This window comes from Lissotriton vulgaris, chromosome 7 (genome assembly GCF_964263255.1).
Source record: "Lissotriton vulgaris chromosome 7, aLisVul1.2, whole genome shotgun sequence".
Taxonomy (NCBI): domain Eukaryota; kingdom Metazoa; phylum Chordata; class Amphibia; order Caudata; family Salamandridae; genus Lissotriton; species Lissotriton vulgaris.
The window spans coordinates 1,250,293,805-1,250,315,874 of record NC_141695.1 but is presented as its reverse complement, the minus strand read 5'-3'; the positions used below and the strand labels follow the sequence as shown (position 1 = coordinate 1,250,315,874).

The 22,070-nt window shown below is 50.6% G+C and overlaps 1 protein-coding gene across 1 annotated transcript in view; it reads left to right on the top strand.

The window, feature by feature from the left end:
* HK3 (hexokinase 3) overlaps positions 1 to 22,070 on the top strand; it is a 330,397-nt gene that overhangs the window by 91,687 nt on the left and 216,640 nt on the right. The window contains exon 3 of the mRNA XM_086931767.1: positions 19,181 to 19,343. Coding sequence (XP_086787893.1) covers positions 19,181 to 19,343 — 163 coding nt within the window. The remainder of the gene's footprint in view (positions 1 to 19,180; positions 19,344 to 22,070) is intronic.

The following is a 22,070-nucleotide window of genomic DNA, read 5'->3' as shown; positions in this document are numbered from 1 at the left end:
CATTTCCTGCTGTATAGAAGATCAGTGCGATATATGTCTATTGGGATTGAGGCTGTGCCACATCATCACTCTCGGAGTCGCTGGAAGAGCTGTAATCGCGTAAGGCCTGTACTAACGTTTCCTATTCCTGTGCTGCTTCTAGCGCCTTCTCGTTCTGTTGCCGCCTCGCCATTTGATACCGCAGGGTGCTCTCCCTCATAGCCCACTTTAGGAGTTCATTGCGCCATTTATTGCCTGTTGGACCAACTCGTGCCTTCCAGTGCCTGGTTATCTCCCGCTTTGCCAGAATGAGCCCCAGATCAATGAACTTACTGGAGAGTTTGTTTTTAGGAGTATGAGGGAACCAATGTAGGACCCCCACCGCCGCGTCAAAGACCAGGGACCTCCCAGTGACTCCATTAAGGGTGTCGCCTTTCAGCAGCTAGTATGAGGACAGCGCTGGACAGGACCACAGCATATGTATGAGGTCCGCCGCAAGCGTTCGGCATCTGGGGCAAGCCGCCGTATCCGAGGCGAAATATTGTTGGATTTTCACCAGAGTCAGGTAGGCCCGGTTGAGTATGTAAAAATGAACCAACTGAAACCGGGCATGGCGCGTTTCCTTCCAGGGTCGACGCATTAATTGTGCCCACGTGGTCTCCGGTATGTCTTTCCCAATGTCAGCCTCCCACCGAGTCCTGAGTGTATCGAGCGGGGGTAGCCCCTCGTTGATCAATCTCGAATATAAACACGTTACCGCTTTGACCGTCCCCGATGACAACATGGCGTATTGGCACACCGGTGATGTTGGCGGCTCCTCCATACCCGTCTGCCAGTGCGTCTGGATCGCCCGAGTGACTGCTGCGTGAAGCAGGAAATCGCCCCGGGGGTATGTCGAAGCGGTCCAGAATCTCCTGGAAGGGCAACAACACTCCATCCTCATAGAGGTCCCCTACTAGTTTTAGCCCTGCGTCTTCCCAGTGCCTTAAGCGCGACCAGTCGCCCCCGTGTGGCAAGGCAGTGAGCATCCCCAGCGGAATCTCCGGAGCATATGAATGTTTCAGCTCCGCTCGGCCATGGACACGGTGCCAGCATAAACGTATGGTGCGTTCTTCGTGCGTGAGGTCTCTCAGGGCTAATCGCTGTTGCAGTGCAATGTAGGATATAACATGTCTGGGCATACCACTTCCCCTCCTCTCCTCTGGGCCTCGGAACTCCCTCGCTACCTCCTGGGTAAAAGTTTGTAACTGAGCAGCTAAATAGTACTTTTCGAAGTCCGGCACCGCTAGGCCCCCCTCTGGTTTCGGCCTCATCAGGGTCTTGAGTGCCACCCTTCGGCGGCCCGATCCCCAGAGAAACGCCACTAACATGGAGTTCAGGAGCCGGAAGGTGGCCGGCGGGATCCAGACCGGGAGCGTCCGGAAGTAATATAACAGCTGAGGGAGTGCCACCATTTTCAGCAGTGCTATGCGTCCAGCCACCGATAGCGGCAAAGTGGCCCAAAAGTCCATACTGCCCCGTAGTGCGCGAACACACCGGGCTATATTGCCATCTAGGATATCGGCAGGGTCATGGTACACATATACTCCTAGGTATTTGAGGCAGCTAGGTTCCCATCTGATCTCTCTGGCGGTGTCAGGTCTGGACTCCCCCTTTCGAACCGGGAACAAGCAAGTTTTGGTCCAATTTACTTTGAGGCCCGAGATCTCTCCGAAAGTCGTAAGGGCCGTATCAGCCCCAGACAGGGCACTGCTCGAATCCTCAAGGAAGAGCAGCAGATCATCGGCATAAAGGGAGATGTATTGCTGCCCCATCAAGGTCCGTAACCCACCGAAGTAGGCCCCAGTCCGAATCGACAGTGCTAGTGGTTCTACCGCGAGCGCAAAGAGCAGGGGGGCTAACAAGCATCCCTGTCTCGTGCCTCGTTCCACTGGGTATTGTTGGGAGACCAGCGGGCCCGCTCTCACTCTGGCCATTGCCGAAGCATACAGTACCATGGTCCATCGGATAAACCCCTCTCCCAGGCCGAAATGCGCCAGCACTCTACGCAAATACTCCCACTCCAGGCTGTCGAAGGCCTTTTCCAGGTCGATCGAAAGGATTAGGGGGCACCGGGCTTCTACGTGGGTTTCCTCTAGTAAGCGGAATAGATGGCGGATATTCATAGTCGTGTTGCGTTTGGGGATGAATCCTGCTTGATCTTCATGCACTAAGGAGCTCAGGTGACCCAACAGTCTCGACACTAATATGCTGCTCAGAATTTTATAATCGACCGTTAGCATCGAAAGCGGTCGATAAGACGCCGGGTCATCGGCCTCCCTGCCAGGCTTGAGAAGGGGGACCACTAAGGCCTTGCACATCGAGCCGGGGAGGCGTCCCAGGCGTTTCGCTTCTCTATACACCACCAACAGTCGGGGAGCCAGGAGGTCCACGTAGGTGGAGTAAAATTCCACCGGGAGCCCGTCGAGGCCCGGAGTCTTGTTTCTCGCCATCCCCTTTATGGTGCTGCGGATTTCCCCGAGCTCTATGTCTTTACCTAAATCTTTTGCTTTTTCAGGCTCCAGCGCGGGGATCTGCAAGCCCTGCAAGTATTCATCAATCTGGGCAGTGTCCTGAGTTAGTCTACTGCGATACAATCTTTCATAGTAACGCAGATAACAATCAAGTATCTCTGGCTGGGTGTGTACCTCGGTGCCCTCCGCGGTACGCATTGTCACCGTTGGGGTGGTTCGTCTCATGGGGTTGGCCAGCCAGGCTAGGAGTGCTCCCGATTTATCCCCCTCCATCAGCGACCTGGTTACATAAGCCTTATAGTCGAAGCTACGCAATCGTTCAACTTCTACAGCCACCGCTTCCCTCGCTGCGGAGGTTCGTTCCTGAAGTTCCGGATGGCCGGGGCGGAGAAGCTCCATCTCGCAGAGTTTCCGGTCAGCGTTGGCCAGGTCGTCAAGGATGACCCCCCGCATTCCCACCTTCTTAGTTATGCAGTAACCTCTAACAACCACCTTAAAAGCATCCCACTCTGAGGCCCTCGTCCCAGCCGTGCCCTCGTTTATCACAAAATATTCAGCGATTTTGTCCTCTAGGTCCGTCCTGAACACTAGATCCTCTAATATCTCGGGGCGCAGCTTCCAAGTGGGTACGCTAGGGACACCCGGAAACCATCAAAAATCCGCTATCAGGGGGTTGTGGTCAGAGATGGTCCTGGTCAAGTATTCAGACCGCACGGTCGCGGACACTAGTTCCGCCGATCCCAACAGCCCATCCAGTCTCACATGCAGCTCATGCATACTAGAGAAGTAGGAGTAGTCCTTGGTATATGGGTGCTGTGCTCGCCAAATGTCCGTCAGCCCCCATTGAGCCTGCCACTCCCTCCTGCCTTTAGCCACTCGTCGGACTGGTGAGTCCGGAAGGGGGGATGCGATCGATCAAGATCAACGTCCACCACCGAGTTAAAGTCTTCTCCCATCAGGAGGGACCCCGATAAGAAATGGGCCAAGGAGCCCGACAGCGAGGTCAAGAAAGCGAGTTGGTCCACGTTAGGCGCATAAATGCAACACATGTTCAAAGCCCTACCCCCCAATGTGCCAGAAATTGCCACGTATCGTCCCTCTGGATCCACCACGGATTTAGCAACCTGTAGGGGCACCCCAGCTCGCACCCAGATCAACACCCCTCTCGCGTAAGCTGAGTATGTGGTGCAGTATACCTGCCCTCTCCACCTACGCTGTAGCGCCAACCTTTCTGCTTTAGTAAGGTGTGTCTCCTGTAGCAGCGCAATCTGCACCCCTCTGCGCACTAGGTAAGCGTGGATCTTATGCCGTCTGGACATGGTGTGAAGGCCTCGCACATTCCAAGTGATACATTTCAAATTAGCGGCATCAGCCATTGTCCCATAGTGTCTCATCTAGTTTCCTCCAGCAATGCTCAGTTATAGACAGCTTTACAGGCAATTCCACACCAATGGCGTTCTCCCCCCCAACAACAACAGAACTTCCCCCTGCCGCAAACTACCCCCCAGCCTCCCGAGAACAGGCCCCAAATAGTACCATCTAGTTCCCATCCAAACCGTACCCTCAGAAAACCCCCCCTTCCCAACTAACCCTACGGTAGCCACCACAGGTGTGCCTTAAGGGCTGAGTGGGGGTCGAGCGCCGATAGGGGGGTCACCGTGTCTCAGTGCTGCCGAGACATGACCGAGCTCCAAATCATGAAAATCGGGAAGGAAAAGCCACCCTAACCCATCCGGTAATCCATGGTCCAGCAGCTTCCTCCAGGAACCATCCACCCTCCGCCACGCTCTCTCACCCAAATGGAACTATCTCACCCGAGTTCATCCTTGCCCATCCAGTAGGCCTTCTGCCAAGTTAGGAGTAATCACAGGTAAGTTCACACTGTCAGTCTCAGACTCCTCCGTGTCCGAATGGCCCCCATCTCCGCCAGGTTCCGAGTCTTCCGTGATGGGTCCGCCATGAGAGCCTGATAAGTTGGAAACCATCTCCAACACTCCTCGCCGCTCGGCCGCGGTCTCCACCGTCGAGGGTCTGCCCGGTCTGCCACGGCGGCTTCGAAGTCTCTTGGATCTCCGCTGTCGTCCAGCCTCCGACGTCGTTTGGAAGGAGGAACCAAAGCCATCTTTGCCAGCTCTGTACAGTTCAAGCCAATTGCAGACGTCCTCCGGATTTTCAAAGAATTTGGTCGTGTCATCCAGGATGATGCGGAGTTTCGCTGGAAATAGCAGGGAGTACTGAATGCCCTCGCTGCACAACTCTCGTTTGATCGCCAGGAAAGAGGTCCGCTTACGCTGGGTCTCATAAGTGTAGTCGGGGAAAATGTTCACTTGACTGTTCTCCACCTGGTACGGGCCGTTGTGCCTGGCGGCGTTGAGGAGGAGATCTCTGTCCCGGAAGTGCAGTAATCACGCCACCACCGGGCGCGGGGATCGGCCCTGTTGAGGAGGCCTGGCCGGTACCCTGTGTGCCCGCTCCAGAGTGTAAAAGGAGGAGAGCCCCTCAGGCGCCACTACAGTCCGGAGCCAATTCTCCAGATAGGCCACCATGTCGCCATTTTCAATATTCTCCGGTAGGCCCACCACACGGATGTTATTCCTCCTGTTGCGCCCTGCCGCGTCCTCCGCTCGTCTCTCCAAATCCCCGATCCGGGTTAGGGCATCTTTTATGGAAGCGGCCAGGGTCTTTTGCGCGGGTTCCAAGATCCCCACCGAGCTCTCCACTTCTTTGACCCTGTCCGAGAGCTTACCATGGTCCGTTCTGAGCAGGCCCAAACTCGTTGCGACTTGAGCAATGTCTTGTTGTAAGGCCGATCGTGTATCTGCGATCGCCTCCAGGATCCTATCAAATTGTTGCTGTAGGTGAAGGCCCCCGGATCTCTCCGGGTCATGCCGGTCGTCTTTGTCTGGAGCCTCCGTGTCCGATACAGCTTGAGTACCACCTTTAGCTCCCTTTGGTTTCCCCATGGCGGCCGTGCTTTACAGTGGGGAACTCGACAGACGTCCAGCTAGGAAGGGGTTTCAGCTAATTGTCTTTAGGTGTAGGGCCGTGGTGTCATAGGCCGTTAACCGTACCCAGCGTAGTGGTGCGGAGTTCCCCCACCAGTCGGCCGTCCTGTGGTGAGCCGCAAGCGCGTCTCCGGGAGCAAGCAGAGGGGGGGAAGAAGGAGCGATCGCCGCCAGGCAACGTAGTCCCGCCGGATCGGGTTAGGCCTCAATCTTCAACCACCGATTTCGCTGAACCTCCGGCAGATCATCCGAGTCTTGTACCGCTGCTTGCAATGTTCCTCAGGACCCGAGGGGGTCCGGACTCAGTGGCGTCGAGCACCCTCGCTGTTAGTTTCAGGATCTAGACGGGGTAAGTTCGCTCTGTCTCGGGCGGCTCAGCGCCTCCAGCCACGCCCTCCGGCACCGAGGGCCTTTGCAACGCCGACAGAGTGATCAGCGAGCGTCCGGGAGGGTCTCCGGTGTCTATAGCCTCCCGGGCAGTCGGATGGATCGCCGCTTCTCCGAAGGAAGAGATGGAAAGAGGATGAGCACGGAGCCGGCGGTCTCTTTCGGGCTGAGACTCTCTCCGGGCCTATAGAGCTGGAGCAGGCGCCATCTTGAGCTCCGCTCCGCTCACTTCGCAGCTTCGATTTTCTTCAAGACCAGTTGGTTTCTGGGGTTCTTCAGGTGCCCCGCCGAGTCGGCCCCACTGCGCTCTTCAGTTTGAGGGGTTCGGGGCGCTTAAGACCCTCGGAATTCAGGATAAGTGCGGGCTCGGTCTCGGAGCCGAGCTCTCAGGCGACCACCGCCATCGGCATCCAAACCACGCCCGAGGTGAGAAGAAGAAATATTCACACATCTTTCTATTATGTAAGCACCAAATGTCTTCTAAGTCCCACTCCGACATCCATCGCTACAGGGCTCTAGCTTGTTGAATCGTTATAGTTCCCGGCAGTTGGGGGTGAGAGCGATCCAGCACAACATCAAGGACTGTATTAAAATCTCCCCCCAACAACCAGGGGTATTAAGTTCAGTCTGCTAAGGCGAGATAGAAATGCCTCTTGATCAGTGTTGGGCGCATATATATTGACCCAAGGACTATCTGCCACTTGTCTAAGGTGCCCTCTAACAATGCATATCTGCCTTGCTCATCAATTTTGCTACTTTTCAGGGAAAAAGGAACCCCTGGTCAAATCCAAACAGCTTGCCCACGTGAAAAAGCAGAATAGGTAGTTACATATACCTGTTCCCTCCATCTCCTCTGCAATTTGGGGAGCTCAGCCACCACCAAGTGGGTGTCCTGAAGATATAATATTTGAGCCCGACGTCTATGCAATTGTGCCAATACTCTGTAACGCTTAAGGACTGACCTCATATGCCGGACATTCCAAGTTATGAGATTATAATGTTCTACCACTGAAGCCATAAAAAAGCAACATGTAATAGAATAAAATCCCCCCACGAAACCCCACCTGGCTCCCCTCACCCGCGGACCCACAGACCAGCATCAAGCATATTATATAATCAACTCCCCAATACTCGATCAATCGAGACAACATTGTTTGACCAAAACTAAAATGAAAATCCTATGAGGAAACCAGTGCCTTCGCTAATGGGGTGGGCACTTGATGTGACAATTATGTGGTGTTCTAGTGATGTACAGCTGGGCCACAGGTAAATACAGCATGATATATTATACTATCCCTGTCATCGGGTGTTACTGGTTTCATGTGCCATCTGCAGGCAAAGCATTATTGTAACCTATACTTCATAGGAGTACTTGATGACTTTGTAAAACCCAACATTTTTCTCGAGGCCCCAAAGCAGAAACATCAAAACCAGCATATCTAGTAAATGTACATCACAGTTTCCAGTTAGCCAACAGTATTGTATAGGTTTCATGCCAGCGGGTCATCGCTCAGTTGCATAGACAAGGATGGGAACAGTGCAACACTGCCCCCAGAGTCGGAATCCAACGTTGTTTCCCTCGAGGGGCTGGTGCTGATCGGAGGACGGGTAATCTGTAATCTATTGGCAGTGCGGGGGCCTTCTGTCTACCCTCCAGAATCACCTGCGGGGATGGGGCTTCGGACGGGCCCTCCTGTGTAGTGAGACCTCTTCTGCGTCGTCTCGTCTCTGCGACCTTTGCAATTTCGGCTGTGAGCTGACCTGACAATTACTCCCACCTGAGTCCGGGAAAATCCTGTCCAGCCACACCCAAGCTCTCTCGGGTGTTTCAAAGAAATAGGAGTGCTGGCTGTGGAGTATTTTTAGTTTGGTTGGTCAGCAGTCCCTGGGACCAGCGGAATCAGCCTATCTTTCGCAGCCGAGATCACGTAGCCATGTGTCCACCAGCGGGTACGATTGTGTATGAAGGTTTTGACCCTGATGGGAGAGAAGCCCAAAAGTGTTCTACTTATTCGGTTGTCCTCCACAGCACGCAAGGAGGTCTCTCATAGGATCTGCCTTTAAGAGGTGCATGCAGGGCCGATCCGCCCCCGATGAGCACACAAGGCCTCCGGCCTACTCAGGTAATCCGGCCCAGTCACGAGCGGCCCCACTTCAATGCGCGGTGGGCATCGTCTCACTTGCGTTGGCCTTCACCAGAAGAGACGGGCCACGGGATTTTACTCTCCTAAAGCTCCCAGTCCAGTTGGGGTGGCGCCACAGCACAAGGTGCCGATATCGAAGCCGCAGGAAGGAGTCAGGTCAGGGGCCGGGCAGCTTTCAACAGCAGCCTCGTGAACGACCAGGCCCAGTCGCGACGACTCCCAAAGTGTCTCAAGGCCGCAACAAAAGGTATGATCATAGTGGGCCACGGAGGGCCCCTGTCACTCCCGCTACTCCTCCGCTTGCTCAGCCATTCCCCCAGGGTGTGAAGCTCCGGATTTTTCAGGATCTGGGCCATGAAGATTGTTGTTTAGACCAGAGGCACCGCCAACCGTGACCCCGGCGCCACAGACCAGGCTGCAGCACATCCGTTAGTGCACCGCAAACTTGAGGGAAACGCCGGTCCACCGCATCTCCATACTCCTGAATTCATCATTGGGACCTCTGATGGCAGCATAGTCAGGTTTAGGCAGAGATAGATGCTGGATTTTTGTCCCGGACCAGGAGCTCGTTGCTTAAGCGACCACCATCTGAGGCAGTTGGCCACGCCTCCCGTCCAAAGTGTCCACTTGCTCCTAATTCTTCCTCTTACTGTGGATGTCTTCATGAATCAGTCAATGGCCAGCAGAAAGAGAAAAGGCGAGAGCAAACAACCCTGGTGGACTCCGGTCCTTACTTTAAAGGCTTCCATGAGTTGTCCTCCATGGACTATCAGAAAGGTCATTCGCTCGTAACAGTTCCTGATGATTCTTGCAAGTTTATCTGGCACACTGTAGTGGCGGAGGAGTTTCCAAAGGGTCTCTATCAACTCTATTGAAAGTCTTGGAGATAGCACCACCGAAAAACAGGTGCATAAGGCTCTGCCACCCATCAACCACCTCTCCGTGGCATATGGCAGATCAGTAAAGCCTGCAAACCACCAATCATATACAAACAGCAAATGTGCCTGCTAATAGTACAGGAGCATGTCAGGTGTGACTAGCCCACCCTCCAAGGTCATTTTGCAGCATTTCCCTAGGGCAATGTGGGGCATCCCCCTCAGCCACCTGTGGTAGTCTAGTACCCAGCCACAGTAGAGTCTCCAGAGTGATGCGATCCACCCACCCCACGCTCCTGAGGGCTGCATTCAAAATCCTGAGCATCACTCGCAAGGTGGATGGGAAAGTCTTGGAGACAGCACCACCATACAACAGGTGAATAGGGCTCCGCCCGCCAATCAACCACCCCTCCATTGCATATGCCAGACCAAGAGGACCTAAACTTGACGTCCCGCCCGAGACTAGTTGGCTGGGGTGTCAGGTTCATTTCAAATGATCGGGTCGCGTCAGCGGTAACAAAGACCCCCAGGTGTTTAAATCCAAGGGGAAAGATCTGCACCCCCACCCAGACGTCATACAACCAGACAGGGAGGAATGGAGAAGATTGCTGATTTATGGGCATTCATTTAAAGACCAGAAAAGGTTCCGAAAATGGTTAATATCTAGAGTGCTCCGGGCCAGATGTCAGTGGATCATCCAGAAACAGGAGTACATCATCTGCGTACAGCGAAATCCTATCGCTCACCTCCTCTGTCCACCAAAAACCCTTCAAGGTTGAAACGGCCCTTACCCATGATGGCCTTTAACCAGAGCAAAGAGCAAGGGTGACAGGGGCCAGCTCTGGTGGGTGTCCCGCATTACCGGGAAACAGTGCAAAGCAACCCCTCCAACCTGCCCCATCATTGTCAAGTTGGTGTGGAGAAAGCACACATATTGCAGAAACTTGGAACCAAAACCAACCCTGGTCAGAAGGGCGAACATGAACGCCCAGTCTACCAAGTTGAAGGCCTTTCGGATATCGATGGATAAGAGAGCTTTATCTCCTGGACAGGTCCCGCTTGAGGCAATCGCATTATGAACCCTGGCGCATATTGTGCTGAGTAGCATGGCGGGGCATGACCTAGATTGATTGGGGTGGGCAAATCGAGTAATGACTCCCGCTAATCAGGTGTCCAGTGCTTTAGCCCAGGTTTTTGCTTCAGAGTTCAAGAGCGAGATTGGCCTGAAATCTCTTCAATGGATGCCCTCTGTACTGAGCTTCGACAGGACCACAATCTCGGCTGTCCTGAGATCTGGGGGGTAATCCCCTCTCTCCAGCGCCTCTCAGAACACCTCTAACAGGAAAGGACCCACCTGGGGCCACATCAGGCACCAAAACTCAGCTGGGAAGCCATTGGGTCCATGGGCCTTACCAGCATAGAGCTGTGGCAAGGCAGCACGTAGCTCGTCGCACATCATGTCTGCCTCCAGTGCTTCGCACTCTTCAAGGGTCAGACTAGGCATTGGCAGATCTGACAGAAATGTAGGTCCATACAGTGACTCAGGGGTCTGCGCTATACAAAGAGTTATAGTAGGCAGTGAAAGCATTCACGATGGGCCCACTACCAGTTATCTGAGAACCATCATTTAACAGTAAATAAGCTACCGGGCCCCCACCTCCCTGTGGGTACACAGTCAGTGCATCATCTTACTGATCTTGTTGCCCCATTGGTATACCCTACTACATGTGGACAACCAGGCCTCCCTTGCCTCCTGTGTCAGCTTCTGCGAGAGCAGGGTCTGGGTGCACAGGGAGTCGCGTAGTATGGGTTCTTGCTGCGTGAACAAGTATTGGCGTTCCAATTCAAGTAAACAGTCTTTCAGCTCCCTAACCTTCCTCACAGCTGTGTCCTTTTGACCTTTACAGTAGCTAATAATGCGTCCCCGGAGTGTGACCTTCTGAGCCTCTCAGAGTGTAATATTGGAGTCCACAGAACCCTTATTATCAGTGAGGAAATGCTGGCAGTTATTCTGGCAAATCTCCCAGAATTCGCCCTTTTGGAGGAACCACCATTCTAGTCAACATCTCATCCCCGTCTATCACGGTCCCCAAACCAACTCTGTCATGGCCGACGAGCAGTCATAGAGTCCCCGGGCCAACACCCTAACATCAATGACCCGATGGCCTTTCCGGTTTTGTATGAAGAAATAATCTAAACGAGAGAAGGAGTGATGTAAACCCGAGTAGAAGGTATATCCCCTTTCACCATGGTGATGGGCCCTCCACACATCCGTCAAGTTCCAGTTAGGTGGAAAAGTAGCCCTGATTGTAGGCTTACGCCTAGAACCAGGACCAGTCGAAGAGTGGTCCAGAGTCATGCAGCACACTCCCTTAAAGTCTCCACTGTTCACCCATGGTGCCTCCGGCAGGTCTCATATGAGGTTGCCGAGTTTAACTAGGAAATCGGAGGTTAGAGGGGGTGTGGCATAGATGCAAATCAGCAAGTGAGGTCGGCCATGGAGCATGCCCATCACCACCAAATATCGGCCCTTTCCATTGTGCCACACCTTGGAAACTGCCAAGGTGAAGCGTCCCTTAATCAGGATGGCTGTACCCCTGGAGCCGTGATGGAACCCAGAGTGGTACACTTGGCTGTAACACTTGTGAGCCAGGAAAGAGCATCTATTACCCAGCTGATGGATCTCCTGAAACATAACTACATCTGCGTTGATCTGTAAAGTAGCCTTCAGCACCGCTCCTCTCCTGATTTTATCCAGCATCCCATTAACAGTCCAGGACCAAAATGTGAGTGTATTCAGGATTGTATGTCTCTGCATGGAGCCTGACAATTGATGATGGTCAGCCATATCTCAGGTGTGACTGTGTATTGTGTCTACGGATCAAATGTGTCGCACCTGCCATCATTCTCTGCACCTGCTCTTGATAAGAAAACACAACCAAAAACTGAACCCCATCCCCTTCCACTACCCTCAGTACCCCCCACCATACTTTGTGAACTGGAAGTACCTGTTGTGGTATGATTAGGGACCAATGTAAACGGGGCTACCATGTGATGTGCATAACCTCCTCTGCCCTTTCGCCCTTCCCCGACACAACCCATCCTGAACTACCCTTGTTGAGGTTCTGTCCTAGAGAAGAGCAAAGCCAAGCAATGTGGAACATGTGTGCAGGACTCCAGTTGTATGCCTTCAGACAGCGTTATGGTATAGCAGGTGATACCTGTGGTGGCCTATTGGTGCTGGAAGGCGTAGAGTGTCCATCCACCGGAGTAGGTGATGCTCCTCCAGAAGCAGCATGGTCAGGACCCAAAAAGCGGGCCCTTCACTCCCTTCTTCTTGGGAATTTGTGAAAGGCTGTGTGCTACTCCCTCAGTGTGCTGCCACCACACCTTCGGGCCTCCCCTGTTCTCCGGGAGGCAAGGCACCTGCAAAACGCAGCAGAGGTCCCTCCTCAATCCAATCCCACACCACTGCAGGAGAGTCAAAGAAGAAGCTCTTGGCTGGGAAAAGTACCTTGACGCGAGCAGGGAATAGAAGCATGTATGTAAGTCCAGTGGCTCTCAATTTCTGCTCCATTCATTGGCCTGCCTTGCTCACTGCCCGAAGGACAGCATCTCTATCAGCATAACCGAGCACTCGTACAATGAATGGTCTAGGAGGAGCTCTGACAGGGGGTCTGGCCAGCAGTGCTCTTTGTGCCCTTTCCACAATGAAGCATCCTATCTTTGGGGACCCAACCATTCAGCCTGTCCCATATGAATTTTGTTGGCGTGGAGTATCTCTCCCTCCAGGATGCCAAATGAAGATTGTTCCTTCGGGATATCCCTTTCACATCCTCCAGCTCTCCCACCAGGCGTTGCAGGGTGGCCAAGCCTTCTTCATGCAATTTGACGATGCGTTCGCTCTCCAACACCCCACCCTATACCTCTGTGCATAGTATTCCTGAGGTCCTGCCTGATCAGCGCGAGATCCACTTTGAGTTTCCGCATCTTCAGGAAGACCTTGAAGTCCTGGATTGTACTGAGAACAGTCGAGGTTTGTGGATCCAACTCTGTTGTGGGAATGCCCTCCATCACGCCCACCTCCCCGGATGGGGCCTGCTGCTTGGTATATTTATCTATCTTCTGCTGGCAGGCAGATGTTTGTCCCGTGTCATGCTGATACTGCTATGATGTGGAGGTGGCGATCACCAGACCAAGATAGAGGCAACCCCTCCTCTCGTAGGCCGGTGACAGCACTTATAGGTGAGAGCAACGATTCCAGTGACAGTTAGTCGGGACTCCTCTGTAAAATGCCATCCGGGGAAGAAAAGGCAAGAAAAAATACCTTCCAGGCAAGCAGTCCTGTCTTCTGTCACACCTCTCCAAGGCTGACTGTGGGCCGTGATCATCTCCAAGGCCCCACCCCACTGTGTCCCAAGACCAGTTATAGGCGATGGAGGAAGAATGAAAGATAAACCACAGTATCATTGGGCAAAGTCAAGCACATCAAGGTGGCATGCTGTACCCTATAACCGCATGCGCGCTAGCGCAATTCCGCTCCTGTGCTGAGTTTTTTAAAACCGCACTTTACGTGACGAGCTGGGCTCGTCATCAGCGTGCGAGGAGGCTACGCCATGACGAGCCCAGCTTGTCATGAGCGTGGAAGGGGTTAACCTTCATGAATATCCGCACCAGGAGCTGCGCGGTAGGGCAGTATGTGTAAGCTGGGAATAGACCTGGGTCACCATTTCAAGTAGCATGCGATAGGCACATTGGATGTCCTATGTATGTGTCCAGGACCCACCCTCAGCAGGCCAATGGATGCACAGCAAACCGCCCGACACTATTCACATGCTATAGGCATGGGCCCCAACCAGACTCCGCCCATGCCTTTCACTTTGGGCTATTGTGGTAGGCCAATCCTCTCTGCTTCAGTGCCAGGAAGGGGCCTACCCAGGACGAGAAGATTTAGTCAGACTAGAGGGGGCCTGTGAGGGTGTCCTCTCCAAAGTCCAGCTGTAGGGTGGCCCCCACATAACACACCACTTTAGTATTTGCAATAGAGCAGCCCTCTGTCACTCACCGGCATAGCAGGTATGGACGACCGTCCATGGCTCTGCGGCCTCTCGTCTGCCAGCTGCCACCCCTCGTCATGTTTCCTGTCTAGTCGGCCTATTATTTCCTTATCTCAGCTTCATGGCGTAATGGCACTACCAACGACACATCAGCTCAGGCCCAGCATCGGAGCCCCGTTCCCAGGCCACAGTGCCAACCAGTAGCCCATCCCTTCCCAACGCAGATGCAGCTCGGCCCTCTGTATCTACCGGGACCCCGCATTGGTGGTCAGACAGAGACTCTATCAATGGAGGGGGCTCCTCCCATGCCACTGATCGGAGCCCCTTTAGGTCCTCTCTCGCTGGTACAGTCACTGCAGCGGCCGCTGAGCTCTCTGCAAAGAGCCACCTCGGAGTCTGCAGCTGATCTGCTTCTCCGAGGGCTGTATCCCCCAAATAAAGTATGTGGGTGATGGCGCTTCGGACCACTATCACTAAGTGGACCACTACCACCAAGGGGGCTCAGCCCAGGTTGGATGGCCCCGGGGACTGGTGGTAGCAAGGCAGATCATTTGCTGGGGAAGCGGAGCTCTTCAGAGAGCGAACGCTATGATTGCTGACCTAGCCACACCCTTCACCACTGATTAATCTTCTTCAGACTGCTCTTAAGCTTGCCTGTTCTGGTGTATTTGCCTTGGGGTTTCACTTTTTCTGCTCTTGTTCAGCTAGTGATGACTGCAGCTTTCTTTTCCTTTCTCACTTGAATTTTGCGGATTCTCAGTGGAAATCCATTCTTTACGCTGCTGTGTCTTGGGACCCAATATCTCCTGGCAGGTTGATGTCACTGTTTCTTTGATCTTGTCCCAATGGCTTTGTACTGAGTCTCTGTCATGACTTGAAATGTGTTACTGAGGGTGACTGAGTATTCACTCGTTTCTGTGCATCTTTGAGGAGGGTGATGGTATATCGCTGGCGTTGGGTGTCAGTTACATACATGCTTTCTTCAGCTTTAGCCTGGCCATGACAAGGTGATGGTCTCACGCCAGGTCTGCATCTCTCTGACAATTCTCAAAAACCATTGATTGTATGCTAACACTCAAAGGGAAAGGTATCATTTTGCAAAAATGAAACCTGCCCCTGAGGAACCGCGCCCATTGCATGAGTGTAGGATGTCAGCATTGTGTCCAGAGGACCATGGTGCAGAGGACTGCTGCATTCCTCATGCCTCCCCTAATTTTCATTGTGCCATTTTTTATCTTTGAGCCCCTGAATAGGCAGAGGCTGCAATAAAAAGAAATACATTTTACAATTCGGGATGCAAGGATGGAGGTCTGCTGTCTGTCACAGGTCTCTATTGCTGCTTTCACGGCTTTTGGAAGACTGTTATGAGGCTGGATTCTGAGAATCTTATCAACAGTCAGTTTTGTACTACTACACATCAGTACATCCATCACAGGGCAACAACAAAAACTCAGAATCACAAGCCAGTTGAATGCTTTGTGACTTGAGGTGTTGCACATCAGGCCCACAATGTTTATTAGCTGCAGTGTCATAATTTGCTTTGGCAATAGGCACCAGCCCTTTTAATTAGCCAGGGAAGTTGTGCAGCAAGACAAATGCTTAGAAGCACACAACATCATTATATCCTTTGAGCATCAACCAAAGGCTGTAGAAAAAAAAACTCCTTTTTTCAAAGCTTCAACCAAAAAATATGATGCCTCCGCTAACCTTAACCCCTTCGACGCTGATGACGAGCTGGGCTCGTCATGGCGTAGCCTCCTCGCACGCTGATGACGAGCCCAGCTCGTCACGCAAAGTGCGATTTAGAAAAAATCAGCGCAGGAGCGGAATTCCGCTAGCGCGCATGGAGTTAAACACAAAGCTTTAGCGGGTGCGGCTAACTCCTGCAGGGTCCAGTGCAAAATCCCTGTATACAGGCTTCCCGACCAAGTAGATTTCTTGGCTGTAGAATGTGTCACAGAATGGTTCAGTTAATTTCTGGTAATCTTCATTATCTCATGTTTAATTCTTCCTCATGAAAGTCCCTACTCTTTGAGGAAAGTTCACACCTAGCAGGCAGGCCAGGGCAGTTTGCTCCCAACATTTCCAACATTTCTTTAACCTAAGCATCTTTCCCCCTTGCCTCCCTCTATAGCTCAGGGACCAGCTAAAGATCAGTATCTTGATAGGGACCCCTGGACCACCAGGAAGAAGGAACCAGGGAATGTGATATGGAAGATTTATAAAACCCTAAAAGACAGACCCTAATAAAATAACACAAGCAATTGGGTTTCTTTTGCATTGTCTTTCTTTGTTTCAGCCTTTTGGTGCCTTTGCGGGGGTCGACTCACCTTTTCTGTTGCGTGGAATATCATCATAAAGATAAATGCCCATTCCGTCCCTGCAATGTTTAGCTGGTGGGCAGATTGGGTGGCACTAAATAACGTGGTACTTCTGATCTTACCAGAGCTTCTTTCAGATTCCAATGTCAGCTGATCTCAAGGAGATGTTTGCATTCACCACCCAAAGGCATCTATCAGCTCTGCATGGCCTACTAGGATTAGACTGCCTTCTTCAACAGTTCATGGAAGGACCACCTGAAGCAGGTATTGGTGAGGTGCAGGGTTCTTATCTTACCATCAAGTCTACCACGCGCCAGGCAGAGCAGTGCTCTATGGTCTATCCTAGACACCTGGTGGTGAGTAGAAAATGTTGCCCCTTGGACAACACAGATGTCTTTCTCAAATACATGCAGCCCTGACACAACTTCTGTGGTCTCTCCGGAAACCACAAGGAAGGTCTGGAATCACGAACCTCACTGATAAAGGCCGTAGAGAAATGAAGGAGCACAAACAAAATATGTCTGAGCTCCCTTGAAATGTAGTGCTTGGATCTGGGCTCCAAGGTAGCACAGTGGAATTCAGACAGCGACTATGCAAAGATAAGGTTTTTTCTCGTCCGCCTGATTTTTATTTGATTTTATCCTGATGACTAATGTAGAGTACAACCGTAAGTCAATAGGGTGATCTCTTTGGGCCTCATAATTCATGTGAAAAATAAAACATACTTATCTTCAACAGTTATAAAACAGAAATCTTATCTCAGTTTACAGTGGGCTTCCGCGACTGACTTACATTAACACCTGTCAATGCGCATGCACTTAAAAAGATTTTGACTGCGAGCAACTTGTTTGTTGTAGGAAAAAATTCAACGCGATGAGTCAATATCTTCTTCTCATTAAGGATGTACATCTCGAACAACTGGCTTTGGCGAACTCAATGATGATTGGACAGACCTTATCACTAGGGAGGTAGCTAGCAGCTGTTGTTTTATTGACTATTCCACCTCTACCACACCGGTACGCTGCCCGCGTTCTTTTCACAAAGTGGCTCCAGGTAACTGTGTATGACGCTATATCTCACTCATAGGGTCACTCTAGTGATGAGGTCTGTCCAGTCCCCATGAGCAATTACAGATTTAGGCCCTGCATTTTATTTTCCATGTATTTATCCCTGAGCTTGTCAGTTGTTCAAGGATGTACATCCTTAATGAGCAGAAGATATTGATTCATGCCGTTTAGTTTTTTCCTACTACTGTTGGATCTTCAACTTTTCATCAGGACATTTACTGGCCAATCTACAGAGAAAGGATTTTCTTAGGAGGCCAAAGACAGGTACAAGTTCATTCTTCGTATCTGTAATTTGCTTTATTTGACTTCTTATAATCACGTGTTTCAAACTACATCTTTAAAGTCAAAAACCCCCAATGCAAGCACCACAGCTGTTGCACTGGGTTTCTATTTTATTTTATTTTCTGGCACATTGTATTATTGTTTTTCGTGCACCATCACCTTATGATACCTGGGCCTTTTTCTGCTACTTTTGAGCTGTCTCTCACGTCATCTATAGGACATTGGGCGTTCTTTCTAAATGAGGTCAGTAAATAGACACACACATTGTAGAAATTCTAACTCCAATGTGTATTATATTTATGTGGGGCATTATATATCCTTCACAAATATATTTGCAGGTGTCTTAAAACTCTCTTCTGCCTAGTGGATTTCCTGAAAAAGGCGCGAGTGCCGAAACGCGCGTCGATTCATGATCGAAGATAAAAATTGTCAAGGCACATATCGTCCCAGTCTACTGTATAAAATGCCTAACAGTGTTAAGTAAAACACTTTTTTAATGCATTATACAAATAATGTTGTGTTCTGTTGTGTCCCTTACAATACCTAGAAACTGGGGCATATGCTAGATATGCATTTGTGAACACACTGCGTTATTTGTTTGACATTTTTCACTGTGAAACTCTCGCGAGCCCTTTTGTATAGCAGTAAAAATTTGAAATGCTTGTTTATATGCCTCTCTACTTCATTTATTGTGTTTTGAAATTTTCGAAATTCTCATCTATTGATTTCTGTTGAAATCTGTAAAAGATCAAATGTCCTATCACATGGAACCCTTGTTTGTTTAGCAATTGCGAAAAGGAGACAAGTTTAACGCATCTGTGCCAAGAATTCCACAAACCCGGAGTTTTCCCCAGGTATATATCAGCAGGTCAAACCTAGCAGAATCTAACGGATGAAAAAGGTCCATTAAATACCAAGACATGCAGATTTTAGTGTGGAAAGAACCAAAATCCCCGTTATTCCCTATTTTTAAGGGAGTAAGTAAGTAAGTAAATTTTTATTGTGTGTGGTTAATTAAAACCTTTACAATATTTTTAAGGAGAAATTATCGTCCCTGATAAATACTGGGGTATCTTCTTTTATCAGGTGTGATAATAACTGCCCGTTTCTCTGGGGCACATGCAATCAGCCCCTTATAAGGAACATTGTAAAAGGAATGTCTTCTATTGCAGTGGCTGATACTGACGTTAAGGATAGGGTACAGGATGGAACAGTTATATGGGAAGCAAACCCGCTATCCAGGACTCCAGGGCTTTAGCAGGTGACAGGCTCCCAAACATTAGGCTGAATTTTGCGTTCATTTCTACTCTTTACAGTGGGGCCTTGCAGACACTCTACTGGCAGCAGGCATTGTGAAGTCACAGCTCACTGGTAATAACATATTACAGTAGAGTAGCAATTTTACAAACACATTATTAAAAGAAAGTTAGAGAAAGGCTTCTATAAAGTGATTGCTGGTGTCCATGCATTATATATCTGATAACTTCTGCCCCACAGGACATCTCAACCTTACTTGCGTGTTGCTAACCTTAGGTCTTCCCTCTCCACAGGTCCAGCGCCTCCTGCAGCCCCTCCACCTGTCCCTGGAGGCGCTGACCAGGGTCCGTGACATCATGCTAGAAAACATGGACCGAGGCCTGAGGAAGGAGGGGGCGGCCGGCTCCACCCTGAAAATGCTGCCCACCTACGTCCGCTCTACGCCCGATGGAACCGGTGAGTCTGTGCAGGCCGGGGGTGAGCTGGGTGAATTAGGGGCCAGGGGTGGGGTGGGTGGTTTGGGGGCCAGGGTTCTGACGCCAGGTAGGTTATTAGCAGTGCCGGATTGGTAACGCGGGCATTCGGGCAATGCCAGAGGGGCCGGTGTCCAGTTCCAGCTGTGAGCTGCTTTTTTTAGCAGTCTGGTGGGCCATTTGGGCGCTGTCTCTATTGTTTGATCAGCCAGCGGCCCAGTGGGTGTCTGAGTGGCCTTTCTAGAGGCAGATGGGCGCTCGTTACCTCCGTTTTGCAACAGGCAGAGGTGTCACTTCCTTTGTCTCGTTGGCCGGCCCATTAATGTGTGCAAATACTGAGCGGGGGTAGGGGGCCTGAGTAAAAGTGGCCTCACTTGTTTCTCCATTGTAAAGTAACACGTGCATTTTTTTTTAACTGCCCCACCCCCAAAAAAGTTTTTTTATAAGATTACGCCAAAGCAGTGATTTGGCTGAGGAGTGATTATGCAAATGTAGGGGCCGATTTTTTTTTGTTGCGTGCCTGGGCCGATTTTCAATCCCAATACAACCCTGGTTATTAGCCCCTCTCAGGGCAACCTGAGCCCGTATCTTCTCCGTTAAAAGACTCGTAGTTGAGTTTTGCTCATGGGGCCTTCCCAGAGAAGCTTCGAGAAGCAGATGAAGGCTCTCTTCCAACTGCAGTGGGTTTGTGGAGACGCAGAGCCACTCAAGCCTCGCCGGGGGACTCTACGTCTCCAAGGGGCTTATTTACAAGCCTCTTGGGCTACTTTTGTGTCATTTTTAACATGGGAAAAGTGACGTATGGGTGGCGCAAGGGGCTTGTAAATAAGCCCTGAATGTACAAGAGTCCGTTACAAAGTTTCACAACGTGCGTGAATCAGCTAAAAATGTGCAACATGTGAGAAACCGAAGCAAGCGTCGGGATCGAGCAGGCCTTCGCACTGAATTTCACAAAAGGGGAAGTGATTAAATACAACACAGGAGTTACGCCAACAAACCCACAGATTGTGATTATTTCTGTTTGTTTTCGATGTAGCATACACACCACGCCACAGCCTCCAGAGAGGCTGGCCACGCCTTAAAATTGCAGAACTCGTCAGATGCTGCGGGGGTGACCTCGGTAGATGTGATACAGGCATTTTATAATTCTTGTGACTGCTAGCACTTTCAGACAGTCATAGCTATGTCCGTAGCGCAGCCAGTGTGTCATGGCCCTAGTGCAAGGGAGGGGATGCGCTCTCTAGATATAGTTTGAATTTTAAAATACTGCAATAATCAGGGTTGAGGGGGCCCCTCAAGCCTCTGGGCCCCGGTGCCACTGCACCTGCTGCACCAATGGAAGCTATGCCCCTAAGCGTTGTTGACAGAGAACACCAAGTCAGGGTTAGGGCTATCATCTTTATTATGCAGCAGTAGGCAGGGCCATGAACTGACTCAACAGATCTTCTATATTCGGCTATCTACCATTGGTGCAGCAGGTGCAGTGGTGCCGGGTCCTAGAACATTAGTTACTGTCTATTATTACCCCAAGAGCAGTCAAAGTGGACACTTTCCTTGCTTGCACCAGGGCCTAAGGCAGCCATGCAACGCTACTGGCTCGGTATTTAAATGCACCCACTCTTCTCTCCTTCCGCCGTCTCTTAAAGATCTACCAGGCTCATTTATTGTTACCTGGTAATCGCATCTATATCTTTGGTGACCATGCATGGTATGCAATAATCCAAGGGTGGACGAGAGAAGCTTGGAGGTGTTCCCCTCGGCTTCGCTTGTAATATAACACACAATCGAGGAGAGTGGAAGGGAAATTTGATATTGAGGGATCTCCAACTGGGTTTCTTATAGGACCCTCAACAGTAATGTTCAGTCAGTGGTATGTTTTTTACCGATGTCCTTATGACTGAGAGTGACATCATTGGGTCATATCCTCCACCAGGAGGAGATGTCTCTCGTATCGAAGACATTTACGGGATCCTTGCTAAAAACATTGTTAAAATGACCTACTATCCCAAACACACTTCTTGAATTGATTAAAAATATTTAGGGCTAGTGGCGAGGCTAAAACACCACTGGCTGAACATTACTGTTGAGGGTGCTACAAGAAACCCAGCTGGGGATCCTCAATAACAAATTTCTCTTCCACTCTCCTTGATTGACCATGTCCTGCATACATCTGTAAATATAAATAAATTGCTACACACAACTGTTTTTTAGGAAACCTTTGAGCAAATTTACTTAGTGTTACACAACTGTAATTAAGACACAGTCTAGCCCCCACCCCCTTCACGGCTTCATCCGAACCACTGCTGCCTGCACTATTAGTCCAGTCGCATCCGGCCTGGCTTTTTTGTTTTTCTAAAACAAACTATCACAGTAGGAGTTCGTTTGAAAAAAGCTGAAAATCTATGACCCGGAAGTGGAGGCAGTATTTTTTGCCACATGTCCTGGTCTTGTTTGTTTTCCTGCACAAGAGGAAAAAATTAAAGGTGGTCCTCTGGTGGATCACAGGTCAAAGGCTTCTAATGGCAGAGACAGCTAAGGTTCTGCCTTCAGAAGCACCCAGGTTCCCTCACCTCTGAACAAGGCAATTGTAAAAAAATATTTATTGAGTTTTAAGTATTATGCTCCAAGAATATTGGAGCAAAAATATTGAAAACTAAAACGTTAATCAACAACCACCTTTAAACAAAATCTACCCACAATAGACGTAGAA